The 23,163-nt window shown below is 33.7% G+C and overlaps 2 protein-coding genes across 2 annotated transcripts in view; both read left to right on the top strand.

Annotated features, from left to right (window-relative positions):
• Positions 1-23,163, top strand: part of LOC115444030 (protein unc-13 homolog 4B) — a 43,708-nt gene that overhangs the window by 965 nt on the left and 19,580 nt on the right. Inside the window, 1 exon segment of the mRNA XM_030169642.2 lies at positions 509-1,532. Coding sequence (XP_030025502.2) covers positions 634-1,532 — 899 coding nt within the window. The 5' untranslated portion in view covers positions 509-633.
• Positions 19,748-22,030, top strand: LOC119189806 (glutarate-semialdehyde dehydrogenase). Its single transcript, XM_037440433.1, has one exon. It carries the CDS (start codon positions 20,016-20,018, stop codon positions 21,534-21,536), a length of 1,521 nt encoding a protein of 506 aa, XP_037296330.1. The 5' UTR covers positions 19,748-20,015; the 3' UTR covers positions 21,537-22,030.

Genomic DNA, 23,163 nt, shown 5'->3' with positions numbered 1-23,163 from the left:
TATACTATAGCTTACCTAAAGTTATACTCGATTATTACGCGCATAATTATACTAAATAAAAAAAAATCGACGTTTTCAAGTGTCTTAATATTTACCAGTAGTCGGTAGACATTTTTTAATTCTTTGTTCTTATTTACAGCTTTTGTGTGTGATTTGGGGTTGTGGGTATATGTTGACTCATCGTGTATGTTATTTCCGATTATTTCGGTTGCTATAGGTATTCAAATATAGCCAATGACCCAGTTTTCTTTGTGTCATTTAATAAGTTTGTTATCAAACAATAAAAAGTAGTTTAAATATATTCATAGGTTTAATCCACATTGGAGTAAGCATAATTTGATTATGACGAAGAAGTATTACCTTTATTCGTATATTTATAAGTCAATAACCCAAAGGGGCCCTATTACCACGATGTCTCCATTAAGGACATTAATTAAGTCAAACACGGACCAGTGTCACATTTATTATCATCCAAGTTACTTTTATAATATAATTTCGTTTGTTGCAGTTACGCTGGAATTATATTTGTTATCTACATGCTAAAATACACTTTGTGTATCGAACCGCATGTTTAATTAACAAAGAAAATCCATCAATTATTTAAATTAAATTTGAAATCGCCGAGCTGATAAAATGCCAGAACTAGGCCCTATGATGAGAGCTCTCGAGCTGCAGAGACTGATTGAAGACAAAGTGACGGAATGGCGCGAGAGGTCAGCCCGGGTCGCCGGCGCAACCGTGGCCGAGTCTTATCAGCAGCCACTCAACTTCAAACGTCACACACATAGACGCAAAAATAGCGCTGAAATAAACAGAATCAAAGCAAAATATTCCAAGCCCTACAAGAGGACGGACGAGCCGTTTCGTCCGAGTTTTGTCTGTGACGAACCGCCGACGCGGCCACCTCGCAATAAAAAGCTCTCGTCCTTCTTAAAAGTCCTGTCTAAGAGTGAAGATAATCTTGCAACCATTGGAGTAATGGAGATTCACCCTGACCCAAAGGAACCTGCCAAACCACACTTCACGGTATCGAAGTACAACACCAAGAGCTGTGAGGATGTGGCCGCCTTTGCAAATGTGCATCGAAATATAACAAGCAAGAATTTCGAAAAACACAGTATTTTAAACGCGAAAATCGTCAGTGATAATTCAAAACCAAAGCTTCGCAGCATCAGTGAGGATGTACAAGTGATTTCAGAATTCGATGACAGTGCTGTGGAATTAAGAATTAGGCCGAGCTTTGCTACATCTACACCGGTGACAAAAAGACAGTCATGTGTATCTGAAGGCAATGCGTTAGATTACGGTTTTCAAAAGTGTACGAATTATTCTAGTGATGTGAGTGGTCTTAGAAAGGGTAACTCAGAACCCGACATTCTTAGTGCGGATAGCAAAGGGTTGAGTGATACAAAAACTATAGACTGGAGGAAACGATGGAAACAACTCAAGCCGCCCTTTAAAAAGGGGGCTTTCGACTGTTTATTGCGTTGGAGACCTAAAAAACCTAAGGAAACTGCAGTAACTTCTCGAAGGTAAGTTTATAAAAAATAAATCAATTGTTGTTTTTTCTACGTAATAATACAGAATTAATTTAAAACATTTGATTTATCAATTTATATTGATAATTTTAATTAGCCTCATCACGATTCACATTTATAGCTGATAAAAAATTACTGCGTAAAAAAAGTTTTTTTTAATTGTTAATTTTACAAAATACTTAATTCAACCGTTACAAACTAAAAAAGGACGGTATTTCTCTTTGAGTTTTTAGAGTATGATATTTTAGAAGCATTATAAATATAAAACATGAATTATATACATCTTGCGTGATAATCAATATTATTAAGTACAATATAAAGTAATTTTCCTCAAATAAGGTTAGTACTATGTGATAAGTAGCTCTCGAAAAGATAGCGTAAATAATGAACACTCGATTACTGGGTCGAGTATGTACAAGAACATTTGTTGTTTGAAATAAGATATGACTGCTTTCAAAAGAATGTTGATATGACAAACGAAGATGCATACACAAGACCAATATGGAGTGAAAAATACTAATAGCTCTTTGCGTAGTAGTTTAGATTTATCATTATCATCATAAGCATTTGGAGGTTTACTGCTAAACATAGGCATAGGATGTTAGAAAATACTAATATAACATATATAGTCATAACATTTTTTGGTTCTGAATAAGCAATACAAAATGTCTATCCTACAACAAATATAATGACAATAATATTATTATATTTCTACATGTATCTTATCTTGAACACTAGGGTATAATTATACGACGATATGTCATTTGCACGACATACCTACTGGATGCTAAAGTCTAATTACCTTCCTTCTATTCTACGAATGCAATATTGACACAAATGTAGTGGGTAGAATAATTATAAATTACAATAGTTATATACTCTACATCGTTTCATATCTTTTAGTTTCTTATGTTTTTATATCAGTTTTATGTAGAACCCTCGTAAAAGGTTATTTAAATAGGTAGGTAACACCAATAATCACGGTATAACCCTGGATTTATTAGTTTTTTCTCAATAGGTGGGTACTGAACTACAACAGAAATTAGCAAAACAATGGCTCTTCATGTTCCATCTAGATTAGGTTTCTTGGAAAAACTAATATTATAGAAGAGTAGTTATATGTAATAATAATATAAAATACGTTAAATGTCATCTAGAATATTGGTGTTGTGACATGATTGAGATTCTTAAGATACGCAAATAAGTAGATCGGACATCCTAAATAGGTAAAAAAAATGTTAGATGGTAAAGCGGACGATTGGTAACATACGTATCCAAAAATGGTCTAAGTTTTATAACTAGACACCGCGGCGGATCTAATTATACGAATCAAACTAAGGAGTACTGGCGATTGTGAAATTATTATTAGTGAAATATATCACACAAACATATACTTGACTTGTTTATACTTAACGCTATCCTTCTCCGATATCTGTGATGAATAAATATAAGAACTTAAGCTCTTGGACATACTACATACCGCATCCAAAATATTTATAAAAAAAATACACATTACTAATTTTATGTAGGTTTCTGTGCATAATATCAGCCTGTATTATATACCGTCCCACTGCTGGGCACGGGTCTCCTCTACTAAAGAGGTCTCTTCTGTGCATAAAGTCTTTATTACCGATACATTTTGCTTCAACTAATTATAAGTAAAATTCTTTACTATTGCGCTCTTCTATCAGCTTTAATAAACTTCCTCAAACTTTAGATATTATAGATTTGTTTGCACCAGGCCTGAGACGGTAACATAATATTCTGAGTAGGCATTTTTTTAATGAATGGGCTATCATACTCTGATATTGTTGACAATGCTTATGGTTTCTTGTTAGTATCTTAATTTACTTAAATTTAGTTTTTACCTAACTTGTAAGATGCATTAAATATTTATATGCATGCGGAGACTAATTATGTGAATGTGTATTCATTTATGTAGTACATACTTATATTGTATTAGTTAGTAAGTTGTCCCAAAAATGAAAAAAAATAGGTTTAATATGTGCTGTGTTCTGGTGTACAGTGATTATTTGTTAAGTTCCACGCGTGATATTAGCATTACTTCTTTTTTATCTTTAAAAAAGTTCTACTCAACATAGCGTGAAGTTTATAGTTACCAACATATTTTTACCAATATCCGTTCATTGGATAATTGCATACACAAGGTGTCATATTACACTTCCTATTTACATACTTTATTCTGAACGTTTTGCTACTATTAGTTTTTCTCATGGTTTTGTCCGCATGGAAATCTTTTTCGAAAATAGTTGTTCTATTGTACACTTTTAGGTTTAAAGTATAAATAGAAGCTATGCATATCTATTTGCGTACGAAGCTACGTTAAAATTTATTCAACGGTGTTTATGTTGGCTTCTAACAAAAACAACATTTCTTTTCCAATTTTATTATAAATGGGTTATGATCTACATTATCTTTATAAACTATTAAAAATAACAATTTAAAATATTTACAACGAAAATATTGATATTGTTATTATTAAATTCGACTGTCACTGAAGCCGAGGCTTCAGCTCAAGTCTGGTACCCAAGCCAAATAAGAAGACCCGACATTTGTGATGTAAATATTGTTACATTTTTTATTTCACTAGCTGGTAATCGTGAAAGCGGGGATAGCTGGGTGTGGAACGGACTACTGAGACGAATGTCCGCAGGTTCGAATCCCAAGGGCACATACCTCTGACTTTTCTAAAATTATGTGTGTATGCTTTGTGATTTATCGCTTGCTTTAACGGTGAAGGAAAATATCATGAGAATAAGAATTGCATTGCATTAAGAATCAAGTTTGTTTAATTGGCAATCAGTAATTTTGATTGATTTATTCTTACCATAAACGCGTAGTTACAAAGCGGTTCGAATAATGGAATCGACCATAAATAATAACGACAAGCCGGTTGCTGATTTTTGTATTGGTATATACGAGGGTAAGAATTTATGTCTCCGCCTTACTCTACTCTCAAATATTGTACATACTTATTTCTTAATGAAATCTGTCTCACAGGGCTCTACCAATGTAGAAGCTTAATTGTTTGACCACGGTTCGAACATGCGATACTACCGCTGTTGATAATTAATGTGTATAATATTGAAACTATTATTTAGGTACGTGAACAATACAATACACTATTCACGATATCGTGTTGACTTTACTCGTTAGATGGCGCTATTTGCAATAATGAAATATAATGGTAGAGTCGTAAACGAGTTGGGTTCTAGCTATACAGCATACAATATTACGTATCCAGTTGCTACGCAGTCTGTACAGCTTGCCTAGTAGATTAATAATGTCATGATATACTTATTTTCCCCCTTTCTACTCATTATACCTTTAAAAGGTCGGCTACGCAGTGAAGGTTCCTATATTATTGGGTGTTCAAGGGCGGTGGCCGATCAATGTGACGAGGTGGTTTACTAGTAGTTCGGAAAATTTTATGTCTGATTATTTAGCTCGTTACCTCGTTATGATTGTAATTGGATGTTGATTTTTTATAGATAGTTTTACTATTTAGGTTTTAGCCCTTTCGTCATTCTAAATATAAAAATAAAATAAACAGACCCGTTTATCACTTTACCTAATTTTGATTATGAAATATCTTAGTAGAGTTAAAAAGGTGTATGAATCACTATCGGTTTACAGTAAATATATCAATGTCTTTAGCTAACCTATATACACATCATTTTTTGTGTGGAATGTTTTGCATCAAAATACTTCCACCTGTAGGCTGACTAACCCGTGGCCTTGAGATTGTCCATCTACCCAATTGTCGGTACAAGATAGATACGCTCCACAATTTGCGCGTAGTTGAGTAACCACGGTAATTGTTCTGCTGTAACGAAAACACGCCCATAGAGTTGTTGATGGAGTAGTTAAGTTTTCATTAATTCATCGCGTTGTTTTTTGTATTGTTTGCGAACTTTATAATTATTATTGCGACGATGACGACATTGTATAATATTGGGAGGTTGACCGACGATCCAAGAAATCGATACTTGGCACGTATTCTTTTGAATAGTGAACAAGATACAGAGAGGCTACAGTATCTTTCAAAATGTAAGGGAAATATTATGTATAGTTACTTCATTTTGAATGATACTTCTGTATGAAAATAAAATAATTTCACACAAGCTTATTATTATAATTTTGAACTTATTTAACAGTTTATAATAGGTTTATATCCTCCTTCCCTCTCTATAACTGGTGAAAATCTGCTATAGATTCATCAACTTTTTTATGGAGGTAAGTACAGCTAAATCACAAATATTACAATTGTCTATAACAAGAGCACAACAATTCTGAATTTTTAATTAGAAATGCGCGACATAGGCTCGACACCCTAAGACTGCAGTAATTACGTTGCTTGCAATATCCTTCAAACCGGTACACAATACAACTCTCGTAAGTCAACATTGAATTATATCGCTGTTACCTTTGGGTTATATATTATATAATAACAAGAACAACATAGTATAGTCAATATGCCGTGCCAGGATTAACACAATATCAATATGTAACAGGAAGGTAATTCCCCTTTAAGAGTAGCACTATTTAAAGTCATAGATATCAAAGCAGGAACTTAAAACCGAGACTAATGAACAATCGCTTGTCACTCTTGTACATTTGCACGAATTCTAATTGCTTTGTGGGTCTCAGTGCCGCTACGCAACATACCAACGGTGAAAAACGGCAATGAACTGTGAGCCTCTGAAACGACTGCAGTTGGATATTGAATACAGTGAGTTGGCTCGGCATGCGGTCAAGCGTACTATAATTTCTTTTGTTAAGAAACCGACTGAATAGGCATGGTTATTGTAGCCACTTTAGCGCATGACACATAACAGATATTTTAGTTATATTATGAATAAAATTAAAGAATTAAGTTATCGGTGAGAAAATCTACGTATGTATATGATAGGTTCCATGAAATAGGGCGACCTGATCGCCATTTACCATAATTCCAGACTTTGGGACTTAGAAGCAAAACTGAATATCACTTTATATGACCAGAGGATTAAACTCGAGACCTTAAAACGGTACTCGTGCTACAATAATAACTCGCCTCCTATCTTCAAAAGAAAATATTGAACTCGCTTGTTGAAACCTAAATCTAGTTTTATATTCAGTCTTATATTTAGAATTTACTACACTTATGGGTTTATTGTTATGTAATAATGTATTCATGCTGTGACACCCTGTAATTAAAACAGCACTGCAGCAATTACTTACTGAATTGTTAAAAAAAACTATGTAAGGTGTATGTTTTGTTGGCTGTTCAAATAAATAAAATAAAAATACATCTACGTCATTGCGGTAGAGTAAATATATAAGTTAAATATTCATGGTTATTCCTGTTTATAAAGCTTCTTTTAAAACATGATTACGTGTATGTAATTTGCAGCAATTGAGATACGTTACGTTAACAATAGAATGGGGTTATTTCTTCGTAATACTGGTTTATAACCTTGTTGACTGAAAATATAACTTGGGATATGGAAAATCCCTTAGTTGTCCCAACATCATGATCAGGTTACGAATATAAATATAATATACGTAAATTGTTCTGTTATTTCCAGGCATGAGCAATAGTTTCTAATAATTGCATATTAAAATACGTTACAAACAAACACTATTATATACGTCGTCAATGATGTATTCATTGCGGTTATTTAATATTTGAATTTATTCTATTGGGCCGGTACTACACTAGCTTGGTACGACGTCGCCGGTTTTTAGGTCGTGTGTTAAAGATTATATAAATTAGAGCTAGCCAAAGTACTTCATGATAACTTTAATAACAATAAAAAGGTGTTATTGTACTTATTATATAGTCATTTTCTGTTTATATTCTACCAACAGAGAGATACTGAGACTTGTAAGGGAGGGCATAATGTAATAAAGTTATAATACTTACTTTAAATAAATTCTCATAACTATTTATCTTTTAATTCCTATTGTTAATTGAACTAAAGATAATTTTAAGCCCAAATACTTTATAGTACGTCTCTACATAACAAACGGGTAGAGTTATTGGGTATTTTTGTTTTTAAAGGACCTTAAATGGTAACATAATATAGCCTGTCTCTAATGAATATCAGATTAATATATCCGCCATTGTTTTTTATCAAAAATTAGTAGCACCTTTTCGTGACCAAATAACAACAATTACAATTGATTTATAATGTTCTAAGAAAATAATTACTTAAAGACATAATAATATCAGCCCTGTATAATATACTTGCCCACTGCTGAGCACGGGCCTCCTCTACTACTGAGAGGGATTAGGCCTTAGTCCACCACTTAAAGACATACTTATATATAATTTAAAGTCGTAAAGTGTTTGTTGGAACGCACTAGTCTCAGAAACTCTTATAAAACAGAGTCTATAAATTCAAAAACTACCAAACGGATAGATAGTTTGAGACTCTGGGAAGGACATAGGCTTTGTTTCATGCATTTGACCTTTTACATGTAGTTCAAATTTAATTCATACAAACCATTATCTATATTGCGGTGATTTAGGCTAAAATGCGCTTATAAATCCATCATTTTGACCGCTACAATTGATTATTTCGTAAAATCAGAGTTCGATGTTTCGCACCAATAAGTGGCTATCTTGTCTTATAAAATTATTTTTAGGTACACATTTGCCAGATTATGCCCACACGTGCATTAAAATCAGCAATACAAGTTCTCGAATTGCGGGGCAGCTGCCTACGCTCATTACTACAATACGTATACTGCACTTATATGCACAGACGCATGCGATAAATTATAATTTTCCCGCTATGACATTGTGTACATCAGTATCTAGGATTTTTTTCACTATCACTAGTATAGAAAATATATTATTATTATTATATATTATTATTAAAAAGTGAAAGAATAATAAGCTATTTGTCTATATTTATATTTAAATCACGCCCAGTTTTGAAAATTGAAATAAATGCAGCCGTTTGGCTCTTAGTATATTAAACAATTACTTAATTTATAAAATTAATTGACCATGCATTATGGTAACTAACCATTGGAAAATGATTTGCTATATATATTACTAGCTTTTGCTCGCGGCTCCGCCCGCGTTATGAAGTTTTTCAGGCTAAAGTTTTCCATTATAAAAGTAGTAGTTTCCCGGGAGCCTATGTGCTTCCCAGGGTTTCAAACTGTCTCCATACCAAATTTCATTTTAATACGTTGGGTAGTTTTTGAGTTTAAGACGTTCAGGCAGAAGGATGCAGCGGGGGACTTTGTTTTTTAATAGTTTTTTAGAACTTTTTAAGAGGAACAATCCCGTCATACATCATTGTTGCATAACTTTAACCGTTTACGCAGCGCACGCAACGGAGTCTCTCAAAATTAATAAATTGTCCCCGTTTTTGCAACATGTTTCATTACTGCTCCGCTCCTATTGGTCATAGCGTGATGATATACAGCCTGTAGCACCCCACAAATAAAGGGCCATCCAACACAAAAAGAATTTTTCAGTTCGAATCGGTAGTTCCTGAGATTAGCCATTACTGCTCTGCTCCTATTAGTCATAGCGTGATGATATATAGCCTATAGCACTCCAGGAACAAAGTGCTATCCAACACAAAAATATGTTTTTCAGTTCGATCTGATAGTTCCTGAGATTAGCAATTACTGCTCCGCTCCTATTGGTCATAGCGTGATGATATATAGCCCATAGTACTCCACGAACAAAGAACTATCCAACACAAAAATATTTTTTCAGTTTGAACCGGTAGTTCCTGAGATTAGCCATTACTGCTCCGCTCCTATTGGTCATAGCGAGATGATATATAGCCTATAGCACTACACGAATAAAGAGCTATCCAACACAAAAAGATTTTTTCAGTTCGAACCGGTAGTTCCTGAGATTAGTCATTACTGCTCCGCTCCTATTGGTCATAGCGTGATGATATATAGCCTATAGCACTCCACGAATAAAGGGCTATCCAACGCAAGAAGAATTTTTCAGTTTGGACCGGTAGTTCCTGAGATTAGCCATTACTGCTCCGCTCCTATTGGGTATAGCGTGATGATATATAGCCTATAGCACTCCACGAACAAAGGGCTATCCAACGCAAAAAGAATTTTTCAGTTTGGACCGGTAGTTCCTGAGATTAGCCATTACTGCTCCGCTCCTATTGGGTATAGCGTGATGATATATAGCCTATAGCACTCCACGAACAAAGGGCTATCCAACGCAAAAAGAATTTTTCAGTTTGGACCGGTAGTTCCTGAGATTAGCCATTACTGCTCCGCTCCTATTGGGTATAGCGTGATGATATATAGCCTATAGCACTCCACGAACAAAGGGCTATCCAACGCAAAAAGAATTTTTCAATTTGGACTGGTAGTTCCTGAGATTAGCGCGTTCAAACAAACAAACAAACAAACTCTTCAGCTTTATAAAATAGTATAGATTAGGATAAGTAGTATATAGGTATACTTTGCGAAAAATGATTTAATGTATTTGGTTAACATAAACATTAAACACATCGTTTTTCATACAGCCATTCAATAAAATAAATCTTTGTTAACAGTTTAGTCGTTATGTATGTGTTATCCTATTAATAAAATATGACGATGGATATTGTTAATTTCCTTATCATTTTACTGGCTCTGTATACTTAAATGATGCATGTTTCTGTAAACATGGGGCTTAGCATTTCCGTCATATTGTACACTGAAGTCTATTGGTGTTTTCTGTTTACTTGCTGAGTTCTGTTTTTTAAAATATAATATCCAAATAAACAATCTCGAACATTCAAACAAGAGTAAAATCAAAACATTTATAGCATTATTTGTAAATAATTAGAAGTATTTGAACAATATAAATAAAAAATATACAGAAATCGAGTAAATTAACATTACCTACATGTTAAGATGTGCTAGATATTTTTAATTTAACTAATTAAAGTCCAACATAATGGGAATTTTCAAGATACATTCGTCACACTTGATAACTTCATACAATGGTTAAAAGGTTTCCCCCGTACAGGCGTTGTAATTTCAAAAAAACAGAGACGGTAAACCTCTAACAAACAAAGCTTACGGCATGATTCAGTTGCGCTACAGCAGACGCCGCGAGCTGAACTAAGGTGCAAATTGTGGACGCGACATATTGAATATAGTGCATTTTTATTATATTTCAGTATTTTGTGACTATTTTAGTTGATGTGTGAAAAAAATGCAAAATAAAGAAAAAGGAGATCTGTGGATGTTCATATATAAGAAATTGCAGGAAAAAGAAATTATCAGTAGAAGAAAGTAAGTAATTGTATTTTTTATTCGTATAAAAACAGTTGGAGCAAGCCTGAATCACGTAACCTTATGCTTCTATGCAAAGGAAAGTAAACATAACTGAACTAGTGCGAACCGTTTGTGAGCATACTTTGAGTGTATTGATACTTAGCTAGCGCAAGATTAAACGATTTTAAGAAACTTGAGCTTTTCATTATGCCTTAAATGCAAGTTTCTGTTAAAATATTTCAACATAATCTAGATTGGTATATTTTTTACAAGGAGTTATTAAAGCATATTATAATAAAACACGGTTACATGGGTGTCATTTTGTAAATATCTTTAATAAAACTGAACTTCGTGGGTTGAGGAAAAAAATATTTTCTGGAGTATACTAAAACTAATAATACTAATGTGTATTTATTGAAAAGTATTTAGCCTTAGATTTAGATCTGCGGGCCTGGATTCAATTTCCAGTTAGGACAATCCAAAATGAAAGTTATTTTCTCAATTCTAAAAACATGGGCACATTAAATGGTGTTTTTATCTTAGCTTATAAAACCCTATCATAATATTATGGGATTCTTATGCCATAATATTACACCGAATAAAAATAAGTCGAATTGTTCAACATGACTTGTATCTTGTAGTAATCCTTCGAGTAATATATGGATCGATACCCATATTAAGAAGGGGTGAATTAAGATAATGTGTGTATGCAACACAGCGACCAGCGAATAAAATATCTTTTAACTAACTTGGCACTCCACTTACCTAAATTTCCCGGTGCATCTATTATCTATAATAGAAATAATGAGAGTGTCTCTTTTTTCACGTTTTTATATGCTGCCAAGAACCGTTTCTACACATAAGAAAATATCTTTTAACTAACTTGGCACTCCACTTACCTAAATTTCCCAGTGCATCTATTATCTATAATAGAAATAATGAGAGTGTCTCTTTTTTCACGTTTTTATATGCTGCCAAGAACCGTTTCTACACATAAGACACACGCTTACAGTCACAGACTACAATCTGTACCTAATTGCTTAGTACATTTCAACATTACAGGAAAACGTGTGACCAAATTCCTTCGGTAAGCACATACCAGTTCCAACGCACTTTTGTTGTTGCCTATGCCTAGTAATATTTTGAACGTAGTGAAATTCCACCCTTCTCCAGTGTAACGGACCTACCGGCAGCGTTCGTATATACAATTAAGCGAGACAGATTTAAAGGTATATACATACAAGGTATTCCAATATATTTTTATTGAGATACAACAGATTTTTATTATTCATATCGAACTTATAATCATGATGGACAGGTATCCAAGAGACAATAAAATAATTACTCAAGAATTTTGTTGTTCTGTAGGGTATATTTATAATATACCGGTTCTTGTTAGCCAGTTTGTTCTAGATTAATCGTAAGATACGTAATTGTAATTGCGTATATTTTCTTAGTTCACTTTATTGTAATATATTCTTAATATTTCGAAAATTTAGTAAATTCTTAACACCCATTTTTATTGACATGTCTCTAAATAAATATTTAAAAATGTGCCTGTTCGAGTCAGTAGCATTCTGAAAACAGTATACCTATCAAGGAACGACAAGAAAGCAGCTAAAGATATGTGATGCAGTCATTATATTTCACATTATCCATGTAGATGATGTAAAATTATAATATATTATACTTACTTCTAATCTTTTACATAACTATGAAGTTAAAAAGTTACCGCATTTTGCAAATGACATAATTTATCAATGAAAAGACATACAAGGCATAGATGCTCTTTATTCTATAGAACAAATAACTTTTAAACATAGACACGGGCCAAGATCCGCCAAATCCGTATTCAAATCGATCAATCCGTTTCAGGGCAACGGTGCTAGAGATAGACAACATAATATGTATGTCTAGTTGCCAAATCCTAGTTTTGTTCCAAGGTTTACAAAAGCACCATTATTACGGCAGTTTTTATTTATCTCTTATTTTTCCTGCGTTGCCATCCGTGTGAAAAAGTTATCCTGGTATATAAAGTAGCTTATAGCGCTCAGGAGTAATGTAGATTCTAATTAATAAAAAAAATCAAAATCTGTTTAGTATTTCATAAAATTAGTTCAAACAAGCAAACAAACTCTTCATCTTTATAATATATTAATATAGATTTTAGCTCTCTTTGTATTCAAACATTACTATCGATACTTATATTTTTTAAAACAGCTTCCATTGAAGGGCTTTCAGTTTTTCCACTATTTCTAGCTAGCTACTAGTGAAATTTTTATCAAAATATTTTTTAAGAGTCTAATTCTTCTAGAAGTTGAAATTCTGAGAATGTCTTCTTTCTATAACTGTTATGTCTATTTAGTTGCCTAATTACTGTATAGCGTAGGAAGCCACATTCAAATACCTTGACACTTTTGACTAAATGCTACCCAAACCATATTTGCCAATGGACCTAAAAAAATAATAATTATGACTTTTATCTGTAGAAATAAAAGGAGAATAATTAAGTTCGTGAATCGATACGTACGACGTTGATCAAAACAACGTCTACGACCCTCGCGTGCGTCGTTGAATTTGGTAAAGCTTTAGTTTTGAGAAATCCTCGCAGCCGCATTAACGCTTCGTTTCGCGATGACATTATCTTATTTACCAATGATAACGTTTTTATATAATAAAACTTTATCTTTATTTGTCACAAAAATATACTTACATCTAATTAGCAGCAGTTAGTTTGAGACGTCAAATATAGGTTGTTTTAGCACAGCTATGTTTACCTTTATTATTAACTAGCTTTTGCCTGTGGCTCCTCGGGCGTGGTAAAATTTTTCCGGGATAAATATTTTAACGGGATAAAAAGTAGTCAGTAGTACTCAGGAATAATTGTACCATCCTATTAGTGAAAGATTTCAAAATCGGTTTAGTAGTTTCTGACATAGCGTGTTGAAACAAACAATCTTTTCAGCTTTATAATGTTAGACTATTTAAAACCAACGTTAAGTGCAATGTGATCCTATGTGTACTTAATTCGATTATAGTGGCCTAGTGTGGATTGGTAGACTTCACACACCTTCAAAGTTCTTATAGAGAATTTGTCAGGTATGCAGGTTTCCCCATATTTTCCTTCACCTTTAAAGCAAGCGATAAATCACAAATAATACACACATGATTTTAGAAAAGTCAGACATTTGTGCCCTTGGGATTTGAACTTGGGGACATTCGTTTCCGCAGTCCGTTCCACACCTAACTAGGCAATCGCCGCTTTTCTCTCTTTTGAATATTTAAACGTATTTACATGGACATATATTTTTCTTGATATAATATTATACGATGCTGCTTGTATAATAAGTTTTACCATTGTCAGTAATTTCGTAACCGCTGATTATTATGCATTTAAACACCTATAGCTAACTGCTTAGTAAGCACATACATAATTATTTTTAGGCACGTTACGAATGACTACGACGGATTACTAATTAGGGAAATTGGGCAATTTAAGGGCACAACCTTCAAAAGGGGCCACTGACACTAGAATCAATAATTATTTCGTTAGGTTCTTACAATTTTCTTATGTTGCAAGGTATAACTAGAACTGAATTAAATTGGCTACAATTTTTGTTTTATTTGTGGATAAATTAATTTCATAAAACAATAGGAAAAATTCTTGGTGTTTCGTTTTTTGTGTCATAAAACGTATCTATTTCAGCGTTCATGTCTTGCAGACACAACTTGTCTTTACATAGAATGACACATTGATTACAAGCCTGTTTATTTATAGTTGCAGTAATCAATTTAAATAACTCCGTGTAATATTTCTTCTTTATTCAAAAGTATGATGATATAATTTGTATTCGTTTTCCTCACCTTTGAAGCGATACGAATAACATCACATTATGACTAACATTGCGTGATTAACTTCTTTGTTTCGTCGAAATGGCACCTTGCACACTTTAAATAATAAGCACTTATCTATACTTTTTAAAAAAATATTTAATTTTAACAAGTAAACGGACAAATAATTATGCAATAAAGTTTTTATTCTTCATATTAATGCTTGTCTTGTATTGTACGATTGTCCCTTTAGTGGGTCAGGGTGTCCAATGGCTACGTTGTGATTGTTAACCGACTACGACATACCCCTTTCGATATCATTTCACTTATGTATCAATCTTTTTAAATTTTCTCTTTTTACGCTTATTTTAGCATCATTCAGAGCAAGAGGGCTGACTCCATGTTTTCTTCTTCTATTATATTATGTATTATTGAAGATTCAAAATATTGATCTTATTTGAGTTATAAATCTATATCACAAGCTTAGGTACTTTGAGTCTTAATATATATAAAATTATCACTGAATAGGTAAGTATCTGCTAAGTCTAATTTATTATGAATTTGTAAAAGTATTCCGTTTCTGCAATTTCAAAATTTCTCAATATATAGGATCATTTTGACATCGCGTTACTAAATTAAACCACATACTTATCTACTTGGAAATAACACTTAACAATAAGTTACTTGAGCCGTAGAAGTAAAATAAAGATGTGTAAGTTTCGAACAAAATAAATATTAATAAAAAGTAATTTTAATTTTATGCGCCCTAAAGCCACTACTACTACTCTTAGAGTATTCGTTGCAGCAGCAACATCATACTTTCAGTCAGAAATACACCCACGCACACGCCATATTCGTATTAAACTACAAAATGATAAAAAAAATCACAAAACTAAAACCAGGATTTTTCCTGGAAATATAAGTTATTAATGGATGATTTTTGGCACAATGTCAGCAAAGGTGAAGACGAGTAAGTAGGTATGTGGTTTAATTTAGTAATGCAATGTCAAAATGACCATGTATATGAATAAATCTCATGTGTAAAAACAATATAAGCTACTATTTCTTTATTCGTTGCAATTGTTTTCAAAGTTACTAACACTTGTTGATTTTTCACATAACCTAGATTGTTTGTAGGTTATAACGTTGGTAGAAAGAAGAATAGAAATTGCATGTTAAAGTCTAAACGACAAGTAATGTGCAGATCATAATCATTGTTCCAATATTTATTAGTGTGTGACTATGCGACGTTGATTATTACAAAAGCAAGCGTGCTGATGCAGATCAGTTAGTTTACTGCCGTGTGCCGTGGCGCGGTGTGCGCAGAACGACCGTCGACTGTCCAAAGCCGCCTTGAATTACGTCAGTCTGGTTCGACATACGTACACCAAACCAAAACAAACGCTCTCAGACGTGTTTATTATAAATAAAATAGGTGAGAGATGCTAAATATCGTTAAGTGAATCAAATGCTAAGGTGTCATTGAACTTTAAGTGGATCAGAACTGTGGTCTCTCAGTCCTGCTACATTGGTACAGCTAACTGTTCCGTGCAATCTCAAGATTTCAAAGTTAGTTTGCGGTGTTTACGTCATTACCTTTGAGAGCATATGACTCGTGTTCTGGTGATTCACGTTACATTTCGATGACTGTGGGTATCTGCATATCTTTATGGTCATAGAGTCTCGAGCCGTTAAGATAACTAGAGTGTATTAAAAGTATTATTAAAAATAAGTGTATTCGGTGAAGTTAAATAAAATCTTTCAACATGGATGAAGAATCAATGTGGAGGGGGTTTTATGAGAAACTTCAACAACAAAAATCCATTCAGGAGGAAGAGCATGAAACCAAGTAAGTTCTTATCGTATCTTCTAGTGACACGTGCTTGATATGTACCTAATGTTATTGGTTTAACCATTCGTAATACTACCTATATTACGATTATTATAATACATTTTCATCGGGTTCCTATATTTTCTCTCCAGCAAAGCAGAAATTTCCGTAAGATAAAAATGTACATGCAGCTATAGGGTACCGGACTCATTTTTGTTCTTTACTATTATCAAATATTTACATAATATAAATTATAACACAGAAGGAATTATTAAAATCCGGTAAAAAATCAACAAGTTATAAGTCTTTGAATTTCGGTAGAAGGGGTAATTAACAAGAAACAGAAAAGAGACGAAATATCCACATGTGACGTCATCGGGAATTACGACGCGTGCGAAAAAGAGATGAAGCGATATCCCCACATCGCGCCCACTTCTGCACATTACAATATTTTAAATATGAATTACTCGCTCATTTTTTAACCAATTGTTATGCATTTTTCGCAGGAGTGCTTCTTTTTCGTATTATTAACCATTACATATAGAATAATGTACAAAATCAAGTATAGGCCGGTCCCCTATTGTAAAAATCGTTTGGTTAAAATCTCACAAAAATGGCTTTTTGTGAGATAACTGACTTTTAAATTACGAATAAATATAAAGATTTAAAGATCGTAACCTCATTTCGGAGACCGGCATTTACTTATATTATTGTGTAAAAAGTAACATTTAAAGTAGTTAATTAACACATCATAGTATTTTGCGGTGAATACATAAAAATAATATAGTAATAACTTTGAAATTGTTATATTATATACTAGTGTGAAGTTATTATGTCCATTGGAGTGGTTGCCAAAATAAATATGAAATTTAATTTAGAATGCAGAATAATGGTGGCAACATATATAGAATTAATAAAACTTATCTAGAAGGAGAAATTTTTTATCAAGAAAAAAGTGTTTTTTATGTACAAGCACATAAAAAACACTTTTTTCAAAGGCAAAGTGACTCCACTGTATCTGGTGAAGAAATCTGAGTGCAAGGAAGTCCACATAGATTATTGATTGACGAGAGATGACGACGTTCTCTAATTGACACGATTATGTTGGCCTGTTCGAAACCGGATGTAAATTATACACAGGCTGATCCTGGTACGCGGCACACTTGCGTGGGCCAACTATAGTACGCAGTGTTGTGTACCTCGCACGGTGGTCGCTCTTTGTATAGATATGAAAATCCTACCATTAACAAGTATCTATATAAAACAACAAAAGTGTTAAGTATGTGACAGATGCCTCAGAATTGCGATTGTTGTTAAGATATTTTTGTTTATGTTCTTATACATTTAGGTAGGCTGTAAAATTGAGTAAGTGCCTGGGTGCTTTTGGCAGTTTAAAAAAAAATAATTTTATGCGATGTTATACCACCCCTGAATGATGAGCTTACCTTGTATAGTGTTTTCATGCTTGAGAAAGCGGGTGGGCTAATGGTTGTGACTATTAAATATGGTTTTAACCCTGATTCACCATAGGATCTCGGCAGCCAATTCTAGGACCCTGTAAAAAATTTATGAGCAATCTTTATTTAACTACTACTGCTTTTACTACCGCCTACTAATTATACGGCCTTGCTTGAAGGAAGTGAAACATTAACTTATTATTCAGCTTCTCTATAGTGGGTATTAGCGGTGGGGTGGATATTTTTTTAGTTGTGTGTGCATGAACGGTGACCTGGGATATACTTAGCTATCAAGCGGCGTGACTGCTATCTAGTACTGCTATTACTATTTACTTTGCTACTCTTTCGGGAGTAGAGAATGACAGGAAGTGTCAGGTCATAAGAATTTTTATGCAACTACTCTTATTTACCCATCGTGTGTCCACGTTATTTATCCACCCTAAACATTATTAACATTTATTTGTAGAATAAAGTATCCAGATTAAGTTACCCTCAATTACGCCTTTTCTATCGTCTAACTTAAGGTTGGAAAAAGCTTAGTTCCTGCTCTAGAAAAGTACTTATTTACTGACTTTTTAACTTATTCATTAAATCTTGATTTATTGGATTGGTGCATAATATTATACCTGTTGTGAGTACATAACAGACATATTATGCACTTTTGCATTTAAGTTTTTATTTATATGAGAAATGTGATATAGATGCCCCAAGGAGTAGACATGTGATTACTCTCTAACACATACGCATAGACAAGTGTAACGCCATCATCGAAATGTAAATGCCATATTAGGCATAGAGCTACATACAACTACAACTACACGATACATTAGATGTGTTCGCTGTTGCGTTCAAGAGGCGACAATTTCATAAATGTCGAATACGGTTTAAGGTGCATCCACACCGCAGTAACTTTCTGTGGAGCAACGTTTCCAAGTGTTTGGTACTCAGCAACATCTGATATCAAAATGTTATTAATTATTGTTAGTATATGTTGCCGTGTTAGTATATACATAAAGTAATGTTACATATCTTTTGAAAAACAAAAAACATTGTTATCGATTGCCGTTGCCTGTAGAAGTTTGAAACCAGATGCCATACGACTTGCTTGGTGCTGAACGTCACTCTTCGATTTTGTTAATTTCTGTTATTGGCAGTGTGGACGCTAAGAGTAACATCCTTTATATCATGCACTGTAGTTTTTTTCAGTGATTTTAAACACTAGAGTTTCTTGTCCGTTTTTCTCTGGTGGTAACTGCGGCGTGGTTGCTTCTTTATAGAACGCGAAGATTTTATATGTAGTTCGTAATTTTTTTTTTGTAAGTTAAATATATATTTTCGTGTTTAAAAACATTATAAGAAATGTGTTAAATGTTGTACATCATGTTATTTATTTCATTATAAGTACTATAGTTTATAGAAATTGAGCGGCATTTCTCTCTAGCTAAAAGTACCTATAAACGCCCGATTTAATGGTGGATAGACGCCCGTAAAACTACAAATACAATTATATTTTTGATTGACCATAATTTTTTTATTAATTTACAATATGGTCAGTATGACCATATTGTAAATTTTTATCAAACCAAAAAAAAAATCAAATCAGTTGGTAACCAACAATTTTAGTTAAACAATTAAATAAGGAATATTTGTTATAGCAGGATATTTATATCGGATAGAGTGTTCACGCGGGCGAAGTCGCCAGTAAAACTTAGTTAATAATATTTTATTATAATATAAAATGTCTTGATAAACTACAATGGAAATGAAGAAAAGATATTGTGTGAAATGAAACGTTAAGTGTTATCTACGTAAACGTCAATGTCAAAAGACAAAAACGTCAATATACGGACTAGGTAGCCGGCCGTAAATTATTTTTGTCCAATTATTATAAATGAACTACTGTTATCTACTACAGTAAATAAAACATAATATTTAATTTCAACAAAGTTTCTGCACGTCAATTGAAGCGACGTGTTTAACTGTTATCTCAGCAATAAATAACTGTGATATAACGTGATCAATTCCATTGCGTCAACCGCTTGCCGTTGTAGAGCATACATTACAGCGGATACGGATTGTTCCATTAATATGGATTTATTGCGTACAAGTATATCAAAAAATTACAAATTATACATCACCCAATGTAGGCGCATGCATTTGTTGAAAAAACAAGCTTACATCAATGGACAATGGGTGCAATCGCAGAGTAAAGTACTGTTTCCGGTGACCAACCCGGCTAACGATAGTGTAATAACAGAAATCCCGGATATGGACGCTCACGATACTAAGCATGCAGTACAGGTCGCTGCTAATACTTTTCAGACATGGAGAGACACAACAGCCAAAGAACGATCTCGCATTTTAAGAAAATGGTTCGATTTGTGTGAGAAGAATTCTGAAGACTTGGCCCAAGTAATAACAGCCGAGTCTGGAAAGCCTTTATCTGAGTCCAGGGGTGAAGTGGCTTATGGCAATTCTTTCCTTGAGTGGTTTGCTGATACAGCCAGACACATCAATGGAGAAATTATCCCGAGTCCTTGGCCTAACAAACAAATATTATTGACGAGGCAGCCTCTTGGAGTTGTGTCTGTTATTACTCCATGGAACTTCCCTTTCGCTATGATTACGAGGAAAGTTGGTGCCCTCATGGCTGCAGGATGCACTTGTGTTATTAAACCATCTGAAGATACCCCACTGTCTGCTCTAGCTGCAGCTGAATTGGCTCATCAGGCTGGAGTGCCCAAAGGTGTGATTAACGTGGTTACTGCCAGTAGGAAGAATGCCCCAGCTGTTGGCCAAGTTATGTGTGAAGACCACAGCGTTGGTTGTATATCATTCACTGGCTCAACACATGTTGGTAAAATATTGTACGGACTTGCAGCTAAGGGTGTTAAGAGAGTTGCATTAGAATTAGGTGGCAATGCACCATTTATTGTTTTTGCGAGTGCTGACATTGAACATGCTGTAGATCAAGCCATGTTGGCAAAATTCAGAAACAACGGTCAGGCCTGCATTGGAGCCAATAGGTTCCTTATACATGAGGATGTGTATGATAAATTTGTAAAAGAATTTAAGGCAAGAATTGGCAGTAAATGTATTCTAGGACCTGGCACAAAGGAGGGAGTGACTTGTGGCCCTCTTGTCAACTTGGAACAAGCCAAGAAGGTTTCTGGTCTTGTGGATGATGCTGTATCTAAAGGTGCAAAAGTTCTTGCAGGTGGCAAGTTTGCCACTGAACTTGGCAACAAATTTTATGAGTCTACTCTCCTTATAAATGTGAAACCCGATATGAACATATTCACAGAGGAGATATTTGGGCCTGTTGCAACTTGTCTAAAATTTAAAAATGAAGCTGAGGCTTTGAAGATTGCCAATAGCACCAGAAGTGGCCTAGCTTCTTATGTCTTTACGAAAGACTTGGGCCAGGCTTTTAGGATGTCACAAAAACTCGAGTTTGGAATGGTGGCAATAAATGATGGAATATTATCAGCTGCAGAGCCTGCATTTGGTGGTATTAAGGAGTCTGGTATAGGCAGAGAGGGCAGTTTACATGGGGTTGAAGAATATACTGACATAAAATACACTTTGATGTCTGGTTTAGATAAATAAGAAGCTGTATTGTCTATGAGGCTATGGTTTCTTTTTATGAGGCATCTTTTAATTGTTACCAAATGTTATCTATAACAATAAGTCTAAATATGTTTTGTTTTATATGTTATTTAATAAATAAGTTGCATTTTATATGTTACCTTCAAATATTATAACTTTTTCAATTTAGGATAATTATTGCAAAACAAACATAGTAGGAATATACATTGATTGTGGCTATTTTATATTTATCTTTGTAATATATTAGAATAACTGTATCTTGTCAAATCATTCCAGTCTTCCAGTGAATTGTGATTATAGAGTTAAATATTACTTAGAACATTTGTAAAATAGGTATTACAATTACGATAATGTGTAATAATCAACTTATCTTGCCATAATAGATGGTTTGTGCAATAATTTATATTTATCACAACTAAATTGTGAATTTGTGTTACAAAAGCTTGTAATTGTTATATCCACATGAAGAGGCAATACTGAAACCCTAAGACAGACCATTGTATTTTATTTACTCTAATGTATACTTTTTTTAATATCAGCCCTGTATTATATACTGTCCCATTGTTGGGCACAGGCCTCCTCTTCCACTGAGAGGGATTAGGCCTTAGTTCACCATGCTGGCCTAGTGCGGATTGGTAGACTTCACACACCCGTGTTTACAGGTTTCCTCACGATGTTTTCCTTCATCATTAAAGCAAGCGATAATTCACAAAGAATACACACATGATTTTTTAGAAAAGTCAGAGGTGTGTGCCTTTTGGATTTGAACCTGCGGACATTCGTCTTGGCAGTCCGTTCCACAACCAACTAGGCTATCGCTGCTTTATAATGTATACTTTACTCTGTTGCAACTAGTCATTTTAGAAATTCTGCTGATCATTAAGATATTGATTTGGTCCTTTAAACACAATCCTTGTTAGATTGGTAGTATGTGTTTTGATGTTCTTTTCAAAATGTAGTCTATAATATTATATGTATAACTGACATTTTGAGTGTAATTATTACTAAATAGCCATTGCACTCGAGCAGCTGCTGGAAAGATTGCTGCAATTAGAAATTTCAAACCTCTGTTATTTATTGTATTTTTGTTTAAAAAATGTAACAAGTATATGAAAAGGTTCATGAACTTACATTTGCTTGGAGTTCCTATATTCTTCTAACTATCTGTGCCATTGTCATGAGACACATACAATGCATAAACATGAAAGTTTGATAATGTATTCTTTAGTTTTTACAATTGACCATCTGATATCAACTTTCTGGGAGATCCAATGTCCTAAATTGTATATAAAAACTCAAAACTTATTGTCCGACATTGGAATAGAATGCAGGATGTCTCAATATATTACAACATGGAGGCACATTATATCTTCCTCTTCAGACACTCCAGTAGGAAGGTTTGATTAAATGCAAAATTGAATATTGGGTCTTTAATCTTTACTACATCTGTGCATTTTATACATCAAACACATTCTAAATAAGAGTAAAAGCTCCTTAGGATTGAATTAAAATCAAAGATAAATTTGTTGTAGGCGGTGCATGCTTCACATAGGTATTTGTTAAACACTTGTGCGATGAATATAGCGTATATTATTGAATTTATTAGTTGTATGTACACAAAATTCTA

The sequence above is a fragment of the Manduca sexta genome, chromosome 19 (genome assembly GCF_014839805.1).
Source record: "Manduca sexta isolate Smith_Timp_Sample1 chromosome 19, JHU_Msex_v1.0, whole genome shotgun sequence".
Taxonomy (NCBI): domain Eukaryota; kingdom Metazoa; phylum Arthropoda; class Insecta; order Lepidoptera; family Sphingidae; genus Manduca; species Manduca sexta.
The sequence above is the reverse complement of the archived record's forward strand: the minus strand, read 5'-3'. Positions and strand labels throughout refer to the sequence as shown.

Coding starts and splice junctions, on each gene's coding strand:
- LOC119189806 (XM_037440433.1), top strand. CDS start 20,016: ATGGATTTATTGCGTACAAGTATATCAAAAAATTACAAATTATACATC.